The sequence below is a fragment of the Beauveria bassiana genome (assembly GCF_000280675.1).
Source record: "Beauveria bassiana ARSEF 2860 unplaced genomic scaffold BBA_S00019, whole genome shotgun sequence".
NCBI lineage: Eukaryota > Fungi > Ascomycota > Sordariomycetes > Hypocreales > Cordycipitaceae > Beauveria > Beauveria bassiana.
In genome coordinates this window covers 107,723-118,432 of record NW_007930854.1, presented here as the reverse complement: position 1 = coordinate 118,432, position 10,710 = coordinate 107,723, and the positions used below count along the sequence as shown (strand labels likewise).

The 10,710-nt window shown below is 47.0% G+C and overlaps 4 protein-coding genes across 4 annotated transcripts; 2 read left to right on the top strand and 2 right to left on the bottom strand.

Moving 5' to 3' along the window:
- Positions 1-1,687: 1,687 nt before the first annotated feature.
- BBA_06452 (uncharacterized protein) lies at positions 1,688-2,566 on the bottom strand (the record flags this gene model as incomplete). The annotated part of the gene is made up of 4 exons (XM_008601549.1): positions 1,688-1,711; positions 1,752-1,768; positions 1,969-1,981; positions 2,342-2,566. The coding sequence occupies 4 exons, from the start codon at positions 2,564-2,566 to the stop codon at positions 1,688-1,690; spliced, it is 279 nt and encodes a 92-aa protein (XP_008599771.1).
- Positions 2,567-4,680: 2,114 nt separating this feature from the next.
- BBA_06451 (C6 transcription factor) lies at positions 4,681-6,780 on the top strand (the record flags this gene model as incomplete). Its single annotated transcript, XM_008601548.1, has 4 exons — positions 4,681-5,546; positions 5,635-6,018; positions 6,076-6,317; positions 6,380-6,780. The coding sequence occupies 4 exons, from the start codon at positions 4,681-4,683 to the stop codon at positions 6,778-6,780; spliced, it is 1,893 nt and encodes a 630-aa protein (XP_008599770.1).
- A 152-nt stretch (positions 6,781-6,932) lies between these two features.
- Positions 6,933-7,763, bottom strand: BBA_06450 (class II aldolase; the record flags this gene model as incomplete). Its single annotated transcript, XM_008601547.1, has 1 exon — positions 6,933-7,763. One exon carries the CDS (start codon positions 7,761-7,763, stop codon positions 6,933-6,935), a length of 831 nt encoding a protein of 276 aa, XP_008599769.1.
- A 754-nt stretch (positions 7,764-8,517) lies between these two features.
- Positions 8,518-10,018, top strand: BBA_06449 (dihydrodipicolinate synthetase; the record flags this gene model as incomplete). Its single annotated transcript, XM_008601546.1, has 2 exons — positions 8,518-9,395; positions 9,643-10,018. 2 exons carry the CDS (start codon positions 8,518-8,520, stop codon positions 10,016-10,018), a joined length of 1,254 nt encoding a protein of 417 aa, XP_008599768.1.
- Positions 10,019-10,710: the final 692 nt, after the last annotated feature.

Genomic DNA, 10,710 nt, shown 5'->3' with positions numbered 1-10,710 from the left:
CTATTATTATAGGTTATAAGAGTAGGGCTTTTTATAGGGGGAATTGATAGGGATGCTACTAAAATGGATGCGGACGCTATATCCTTAGGGACGCTATACTTTTGCGGCTCCTTATTGGTCTAAACGCCTCGGTCCGTAAATTCTCCCGACGGCAGGCGGTGAATATTCTTATATACTCTCAGCACTAACAGTGGGCTACTAGCCAATTGCATTACACTGAGTTCTCATAGCACCGCCTGTGTACGGTCCAAGGGCAAAGCCGAGCGCAACTTAGTTGAAGCAATTATTTATGAAAAGAAAAAGAGAGCTTTAGGAAGGAAGCTCTCGCTAGAAACTATTTACACGAAACTACAGTGGAACATTCGATCTAAAGCAGTTCCCTAACAGCCTGTTTACGCTCTCGAACATTAGGAAATTAGCATCGCTGCGGCGACCTTGGCTTTAGGTATGCTAGATCTTGACTATAATACATTGCTCTAGCATTGCAGGGCGTGTCTTTTACTCCCAGCCGTGTCTAGTATAGTCACATCTAAATAGGCAATTATCTCTTCGCTGCTCCATTGCCTTGTAGCCCCTGTCGAGGTAGCACAGAGCGGTGCTATCCTCTCGTCGTCTAAGTACCATTCTTACCACTTTGTATCGTATCGCAACGGTAAACCCATTGCCCTGCGGTATTCTTGATTCGTTTTGATCCTCCCTCGTGGCTGCGCTTCATACCAAGCAGCCCTGTCAGTCAGACTTGTCGGCAATCAATATTGTCACAGACTTATAAACAAATAAATCATTTTTAAATATATCTAAATTAAATTAGAATTTTTATAAATTAAATTAACTTATATATATATATCTTTTACTTAAATTAAATTAAATTAAATAGCTTAATTTATTTAGATATCTATAAATTTAGATAAAAAGTGTAGGGTAGCTAGTATAGCTATATAGGTAGACCTCGCTTAATAGTTATACTAATTATATTACTTTTTCTAGTGTGTTCCTAACGCGATATATTCTTATATATAGATATACTATAGAATATATACTACTATAAACCTATCTTATATTTTCTCTTATCTACTCTAATAGGAAAAGTTTATTATTACCTTAGGCTTATTACTATATCTCTAGAAGTAAATACTAATCTAAAAATATAGTACTACTTATATTATACTATATTAAGTACTACTTTAAATATTTTAAATAGCTCTTTTAAAACCAACTTATTAGAGTATAAGGGGGATATATCTAATAATATATTACTTATAGTTAACTATATTAGATATAAAGGTATTAACTAGAATTACATCCTAAACTACTCTATAAGTAAGCATTATAAATAGCTATATATAGGCTAGGTTTAAGAGTATAGATTTAATATTAAGAAAGATAAAACTAGTTGCTAGTTTTAGCTATATAAAGTATACTACTAAAAGAAGATAGCTACTATATATATATATAATACTATATTAATAAGCTAAGTAAATAGTTATATAGAATATACCTACTATATTAATAAAGATAGGCTAATAGTACTATAAAGAAAGAGATAATATACTCTAATTAATATAGTTAGCTTAGATTACTAGTAGCTAAAGGAATAAGTATTAATAATTATATTTATAGTATTGTTTAAACCCGCTTAATTTTAGTAGCTATTAGTTTATTAAGTAGTATATAATAATATTCTATTCTATAAGATTAAAAGTCTATACTTCTATAACCTTATAGTATATATAAATAGTACTATTACTAACTCTAGAAGCCTCCCTACCTATAGTATAATATATAAGTAGATTATATAATTATTTAATTATTATAAGGGTATTATAATAGAATTACTTAGTTCTTTACTTAGTTATATTAATATTTCCTTTAATATATAGTCCTCTTATAAGTTTATATCCCTCTTTAGCCTTACTATTTACTTTCTTAATAATAAAAGGAAATTCTATATATTTCTTCTAGGCTTACTATATATTAAAGGCTAATATAGTAGTAAAAACTTAGCTAACTAAGTAAGCGAGATAATATATAAATATAATATTAAGGGCTATATTAGGTATTTTATTATAGATAACGCAGAGAGTAATAATATATACCTTAACTATTTAGCTATTAAATTAGGCTTTAATAAGCAGTAACGGCGTCTATAGTATAGTGGCTATATTATTAACCTCGTCACTTAATCTATTCTATTCGGAATAGACGCCGATGCGTTTAAAGAAGACTGCCAGGCCGAGAAGGAAATCTAAGACGATGTTAGGCTCTAGAGAACGAAAGGCCTAATAGGTTAACTTCACAGGAGGCGCTCAAGCTCGGAAATCGACTTGTAGCAGGCGCTCACAGGACCATCCATGGCAAAAAGCGACGGAACGGCGCCTGCAGTCTTTGGATTCAGATGTGTGTCGCTGAGGCAGAGCAAGATGGCCCTCAACGACGTGACTTCTCCTGAGATAATAATCATGTCTCGGGGAGCGTCCTTTGTGGCATGGATGAAGTGACGGCACGCCCGTATTATGCCGTCAGAGATCTGTATCAAGGCCGCAATATTTGCAGCGTATTCAGCCATGTTGATATTGGTAGCTGACGGGGAGCATGTACTTGGTGAGCTGAAACCCAAGCAATACTCAGCGAGGCTATTACTCGGTGGTCGACAAGGCTGAATAATGACATTGCTGCATAAGATGCGGGGTTGGACCACATGGGTGCGTGACTAGCGGTACGGGTCGGCATGATTTCCAGGCACCAGTACAAGACACATTTAAGAGTCCATTCTCACGTTTTTGCGCGGCATCATCAGCGTTATGAATGAAGCAATACGGGCCTTGACAGAACGGAAGATTGGTGAGCTGCTGGCTCTCGGCGAGAAACATGAACATGATCAAGAGGCGCTCCTACCACACATTGATGCCTTCTCTACTTTTGGTAAGTCGGCAGATTGGTCATAAGTAGCATGAGGGACTTTCGGACTAAATCTCCATTTCGGGATTCATGGTAGAGAGTAAAGCAAAGTGACCATGCCGTGGAGATTTGAGCAGTTTCAAGTGGCCAGGAATTTCCTGCAGCACAAACTGTCTTAGACAATCCTGTAGTATAAATAAGCCAGTCACATTCAAAAACCCAGCATTTTTAGATGCCAAGCCACGAGCAGACACAAGAGCACCTACCCCGGAGAAGAACGGCCTTTACAAGCCTCTACGAGGCAACTCCACTACAATCGCCAACCACAGACGAAAACATTCAAATAGAAAGCCTTAAAATAAGTAAGGCAGATATAAATATAGTTATAGGGCTTATAAGTATATTCGATTGTGCAAATGCCCGAGTTGCTACTTCCTCTACGCTGGAGTTTTGCGGCTATGCTGCCGTGTTCGGGGCTACTTCTGCAACATGATGTAATGGAGATTTTTGAGCTTGCTAGGTATGAGTCTGGAGAGGTTATAGTGACGACCAGAATCGAAAACCTCCAGCGCTACGCTAGCAGTATGGTTGAACTCGAGTATAAAAAGGGCAGTGTATGCGGTCAAAAAAGAGCAAGCAGGGTATTGGCGGCGAGCCAGCATGTATAAATCCGCTATAATGAGTCCTTCTACTAGGATATTATCCCAAACAAGGTCGATTTTATTGATCCATCGACTCTGAAGAACCGGAAGGGGCAGATCGCAGTGCCGCATGATACCGATGCAACTCTTATTTCCAGTGGCAGCTTAATTTCCCACCGACCTACGCGCCATTTCGCCACTAATTCATGCGGATCTCACCTGCTATGACTCCAAGACTTCTTTACAGCTTCGGGGGCGGAATCATGGCTTTAAAGGCGGCCATTTTTTTTCAGGCAATGCTGTAGATATCAGCATGTATCAGCAACGTTTCATAGGGGTACTTTGCGGCTGTGAAAAACTAGATGCCGGAACTGGCGTTTCAATGTGTCTGTTCGAATTGTCCAGGAGTACCTTTGGGGATCAGAGGGTACAACAGTGGTACCTCTAATGGGGCCAGCGCCCCGTCGCCCTGCGCGCCTGAAAAAGTCGTCGCTATTTTCCTTGATGAACAAAAGACGGACACTTGATCCGCCTTTGTCGGTGTAATATAATTATTAGTTAATAGTAGATAGAAGTATACAAGTTATATTAAAAGTCGACTATTAGTCACATTAAGAATGCTTACTCAGCATACTCGGCCTCGGAGGCTTACGTAAAGGTATCAGCTCTAGTCCTGACCTTGAGACCTACCCTCTACAACCTCGAATTATTACTTCTGTAGCTCACAAACCCATAAATTCCTGCCTACATGTATTGCGCCCAGATGTTTATTCGTACTACAGCATCTATAGAGTCATGAGGCGGCAGAAAGTACCTACAGCTTGTGACAACTGCCGGCGCAGGAAAGTGAAATGCGACGGCCACCAACCTAGTGAGTCAAGTGAGACTGATCGTTTGAAGCTCACTTCTTAACAAGCAATGGTCAGGATGTCGCCCTTGTCTGATGCGGATGGATACAAGTTGCGTTTACAGTCGCCAACATGATCTTCGACGAAAGGAGCGAGTCCTGTTACCTCAGCTTTCCGTCCCTCCCACCTCCAGCGAAACTGCTTCTGTAGCCAAAACTACGGCAGGCACGAATTCGGCTTTCAATTCTAGTCTGCATACCTCTATAGGCAGATGCGATATTTCAAATCTTGTCATGGAAGCTGATGCCCGCGATGGAATATCCCTCTCAGGGTCTCCTGGCACAACTGATGTAGTCTCTCACACAAATGTTGCTTCTGGACGAGTTCCAATCAGTGCTCCGTCAGCAGGTGCACCACGCATAACCCCTGATGATGCTGATGCCGATGCTATGACGGGCGAGGTTGGTGATTCATCTACGAGCGCCAAGTTCTTTGGAAGCAGCAGTGCCGTGTCCTTTATGCGCCAGATCAACACTGCTATTGACACCCTTCTAGACGGTTCTCATACGTCGGCGCCTTCTCAAACTAATGATACTTTGCGGAGGACCAAACCGATTACTACTCGAAACGAACCTATGCTGGACCCCCTCGCCTACACGCTGCCTGCGAGGAAGTTTGCTGACGCTCTCATCGCTGACTACTATGCGTCCGTCTGGGCAATTCTGCCCGTGCACGACTGGACCATATTTAACGAAGCATACACGGACATGTGGCTTGGAAAGTCATCTGAACTTATTTCTGAGAGTGAGCTGTACTGCATGACAAACCTCAGCTTTGCCCTAGGAAGCCAATTCTCCCAAAACATTACTCCGCAGCAGAGAAGGAAACTGGGACAGACGTTCTGGAAGAGGGCAGAGGCTATCTTTGATACCCATCTAAGAAGTGCTCCATCTATGGAAGGTGTCCAATGTCTGCTGATGATGGGCCTTTTCCTTCAGGGCGCATCAGACTCTCATCGTTGCTGGATGACTGTCGGATCTGCCATTCGAATGGCTCAAAGTCTCGGCCTTCACTCTTCATCATCAGCGAACACGAATGGAAGTTTTCGCGAGATCGAGATTGGCCGAAGAGTGTGGCACGGCTGTGTTTTCATGGATCGGTAAGTGTTTGCGCAGTACACTTCCTTGAAGATGTCTATTCTTGATTCTCCCAGATAGTCATTCCCAAAGTAGCTGATACTATAGCAGCGTACTATCGATGACCTTTGGCCGGCCGAGCATGATCGCTAATTGGCTATCCGACGCTGTACCACTACCTCTGATGATCGATGACGAGTTCTTAGATACCCAAAGACAGGCCACGGCAAGTCGACCTGATGGTGAAACCTCGCGCGTTGGGTTCTTCATATTCTCGCTGGAACTCTACAGCATCGTCAATGATTTCTTGCTAGAGTTATACATGGATCCACCCAGCAGAGCAGTAAAGGCGAAGACAAGCCTTAGCACCGTGATTGGGTATGACGATCGACTCGAGAAGTGGCTGAACTCCCTACCTGAGTTCCTTCGCTGGTCGTCGCAGAGCCCAGTTGATGATTTCATCCTCCAAAGACAGCGCATTGTCCTGAGAGCGCGGTAAGCAACCATAGATTCGTACCTCTCTTTATCGCAGTCTCTAACGAAAATCTCAAGCTACCTTCACGCCCGCATTACTCTTCTGCGTCCAATCGTAGCAGAATTCTATCTCAAGCAGCCCAAGTCAGATGATTCTAGCATACATCCTGATGCAAATACGTGTCTGTCGCAGACACTTGTCGAGCGCTGCTCGGCATTATGTTTTGAGGCAGCTCGTGAGATCATCAGCATGATCTACGCAAATCTCAACCTTGAGACACTGATCGGGCCAGTCCCTGCGTGGTGGTTCACCGTGTTGTGTAAGACTCTGATTCACTGCTGTCATGTTTGTATCCTGGAAACTGACCTCAGATATACTTAGTTGTCTACTCTGCTGCGACAGCACTGCTTGCTGAACGCTTTGGGCCTACAGGATCAGGCCCGAGATCGGGACAGTCATGGTCCTCTACCTCCACATGGGATCAGGCAATGCAGCTCCTGAAAGCATACGCAAGGGTTGGGGAATCGGCTGAGCGATGTGTCGCCGCGCTAGAGATCCTGTCGGCCAAATTTCAATCACATGCTAGCGACAGGCAAACACAGCACGCCGACGACCAGGTGTCAACAACTCAGAGAGAATCTGGTCTCGATATTGCACAACCCATGCATCAAGAGTTTCCCGATATCGCGGCTCTTCCTACAGACTTTGATCTAAATGCGATAGATTTAGATATCAGTGATATGACATGGCTGAATGCTACGGTAGGAGATATTATTTTCTAGCCTTGCATGTATTCGAAAGAATAGATGCCAGTTAAACCTTTATCCAATAATATAGTAAAAAGGTAAAGTATTACTACTTATTATATTCGTACCTGTCGCTACATAAGAGGGGGACAGTTGAGAACTGACCCAAACCAGATGAGTAGATAACCTCAAAGATCCAACGGCGGAATACCTTTTGTCTGGCGATACCAGTACTCGAATGTCGAGTTAACGACCTGAGGTCGCAAGAGATACGAGCCGGCCTCCTTGGCCAGCGCCCCATCCACAGGCTGCAATGGACCAAATGTGGCGGCGCGTACCTGGATCCGACATGCGCGCTCCAGCATGACAGCGAGGTACACCGACTCCCGCACGGTGGTTCCAGTCGTGAGCATGCCGTGATGGGCCAAGATGATGGACTTTTTAGCGCCCAGAGCTCCTGTAATAATAACACCTTCGTCGTCGGCAATGGGCACGCCTGGCCAGTCTGCAAGGAATGCGCAATCATCGTAGAATGGTGTCATATCCATCTGCGCCACGACGAGAGGCTGTCGGGCAGCGGCGAGCGCCTGGACCCACGGGGAGTGAGTGTGAACAATGCTGTTCACGTCCGGCCTGCCACGGTAGACCCAGAGATGAAAGCGAGTGGCTGGGTTAGGCATGCCAGTACCAGTGACGGTGTTGAGATCGCCATCGACCTCGATGAAGTCTTCTGGCTTGGCCTCGTCCCAACCAACGCCGAATCGTAGAGTCCAGTAGAAGCCGTGTCCGCGCTCCGACCGAGCGCTTATCTGACCAGTCATGCCAGCGTCTTCCTGCTTGGCCGCGAGCAGGCGGCAGGCACAGGCCATGGTCTCCTGGAGGGAGCGGACAGGCACCTTGAGGTGCTTCTTCATCTCTTCGGCCGTGCGCTTGTCAAAGTGGCTTTTGGGACGCAGCGGGCCGCCACCAGTCTGAAGGGCGGCGCCCTGAACTGCGGGAGAATCGAAACTAGGTGGCATTTTGGGCTTGTTTTTCGGGGATAGGTGCGCAAATTGAATTTGTGATAATCTGTTTGATTTGAGATGGTTCTAATCCTAGATAGCATTTTTTTTCCCGCAATGGCTTGCGCCTCTTTAATAGTCAAGGCCACATTACCAATCTGATGGGCGTACCAAGTGGCTTCCTTGTGTAACCCAATAATTGAGGTACGTCAAGAAGCGTCAACACCTCTAGCAAAACCCTCCGGGCTGGCAAATCGGATCTAGACAGTTGGGCGTTCCGAGGGAGCAAACAGGCGAGATTTCGGGTCAGCCATCCCGGAACACATTCTTACTGGACATGATCCCGCGGAAGTAACAAGTAATGCGCCCGATTTGTTAATGTGGACTCACACCTTTATTGATGCGAATTAAGCCTGATATAGGCTTATGATTAGCTCCTGACGAATCGCGGGTAGTGGGGTAAGAGGCTTCGGGGGCCCTCGGCGGAGTTTGTCGGATATCAGACCACAATTCACAAGCTACCTGGAAGACCAGCCAATGAAGTTGCTAACCGATCCGTGCTCCGAGCCCGCGGGAGGGGTCGAAACGGAGGAACGGCGTACTGGATGTGAGCTCTGTGGGACCACTTTGAAGCAGTTGAATTATTGATATAAATTCACAAACAAGAGTCTTTTACAGCTGGCGGTCTTTGCTACCACTCCTCACAAACCTGGAACGCATCACTCAAACCAAGACCATCGCACAACACCGTCTCTTTCGCCAAACAAAAAAAATGAGCATCAAGAAAGATCTTTTTCAAGGCCTATCGGCATTCCCAATCACTCCTGCTGACCCGGATGGCACCGTCGACACTAGCGCCCTGGTTGGCATTCTCGAAAAGCTAGACATACCCGGCATCGATTCGATTGGACTGTTGGGTAGTACAGGAAACTATCTCTACCTGACGAGAGAGCAACGCAAGCGGGCCATTCACGCAGCCGTGCAGGCTCTGCAGGGCAGAAAGCCACTCATCGTCTCTGCCGGTGCGCTTCGGACAGACGATGCACAGCGCCTAGCCAAGGACGCTGAAGAGGCCGGGGTTGATGGGCTGTTACTCGCACCCGTCTCGTACACTCCGTTGACTGACGAGGAGGTCTACACCCATTATGAGTCAGTCGCTGGGTCGACCACGCTACCCATCTGCATCTACCACACGCCGAGCACGACGCACTTTACCTTTAGCGACGCCCTTCTTGCCCGCATCGCAGCGCTGCCCAACGTCGTTGCGCTGAAGCAGCCCTCTCCCACCGCTGAGCCGAAAGCAAGACACGAAGAGCTCCGCGCAAAGCTTCCCTCTGGATTCTCCATTGGCTACAGCGCGGACTGGCTGGTGGCTGAGCCACTATTGGCAGGAGGCGATGTGTGGTACAGTGCGATTGCGGGGGTGCTTCCCGGACCGTCGGTTGCGCTGATGAATAGCATCCGCAAGGGGGACCATGCCGAAGTGAAGCGCATCTCGGCTGTCCTGCAGCCAATCTGGGAGCTATTCCAAGAGTTTGGTGACGGGCGGGTGGTCTTTGCGCTCGCAAACGAGCTTGGCCTCTGCAAAGCCGCCCCTCCTCGGCCTATTCTGCCCGTAGCTGCTGAGCACCACGGCCGTATTCGCTCAGCGTTGGCAAGCGCTCAAGAAAATATTTAACGGGCCATCTCGAAACGTACGAGAGTTTATAGGGAGTCAGCATTACAAAGAAGATCCAGTGTATACAGTGTCAATGTACAGTGCGCGGCCTGCTAGTAACACCTCGGATAACCAGGCACTTACAATATTACCTTCAGCTTCAACTCTGCTCGGCTCGTCTCTGTTGCGAATCTCTCTACCTCGTCTCCCGTACAATTTCCAATGCTGCAACTTCTCCAGGCCTCCATTCCCGACCACGGGCGGCACCGCACCGCCGCCGTCGCCGTCGTCGCGCTGCCTCCGGTCGTTCTCCCCAGCGTGTAGGTACGTCGCCTATCCCCAACTGGGCCATGCCATGCACCACGATCTGCTCTTCCGGGCAGCGAACTACCGACCTCCGCCACCACCACCCCGCCACCATGCACACCCAAACGCCTACCCGACGACGACGTCGTCGTCGGCGAACCCGGTGGACTGGGTCGTCTGCTACGAGCGCGTCGTCTCCTGCGCCGCGGCCCTCGTGACCCGTCTTCCACGGCGACGACACGAAGCCCGCAACCACTTTGCCCTCGCCCTCGCCGCTTCTCACGGCCTACCCGCGCACGACTTACTTTAAGCGACTACTGACACCGGAGGGCTGCGATCCCGAGTCCGCCGCCGAGTCTGTCAAGGTTCTCCCTGTTCACCGTGTCCATGGTGATCGAAGATGGCTGTGCACAGTCTACCCTCGCGCGCACGACTGCGCTACCAAGCACCAGGAGCAAATGCACAGCTGGTTTCAGCAGTTTGAGGTTGTTCTGGAAAACCTACCGACTATTATTCTTTCTCCAGTCTTATCTGGAAATGCTTCTGAAACTTCACCTAGGCTCGGCCCTGTACCGCTGGATCATATCTCCCAATCAATTGCTGATGAATATCAACCCTTCACACTACTTTCGACCGACTCTCGCCGTTTAGCCACCAATGGCTTACACCCTTTCATTCCAGAGACAAGCGTTCATCGACATCCTGCCTGCGACATATTCGCAAGTGAGGCGCCTGACTCGTGGAATTGAAACACCTGCTATGGCCTTCAACTACCTATGCATCAAGATGCACTCAAAGCTAGATGCGAATGCTCTTCAGCTCAGCTGCCGCAAGCTCGTCTATTCTTTGCACTCGATTCACTCATTTTGAAGACACTTGGTATCAAGTTATACTCTCTGAGATTGAAGTGCCTGTCAGGTTTGTCAAAGTCAGCGGTCCGTTAAGAGAAGAAGCCTATTCGCTTTGCACGGAAGATATTCAATCGACTGTACTAGCTGCTAC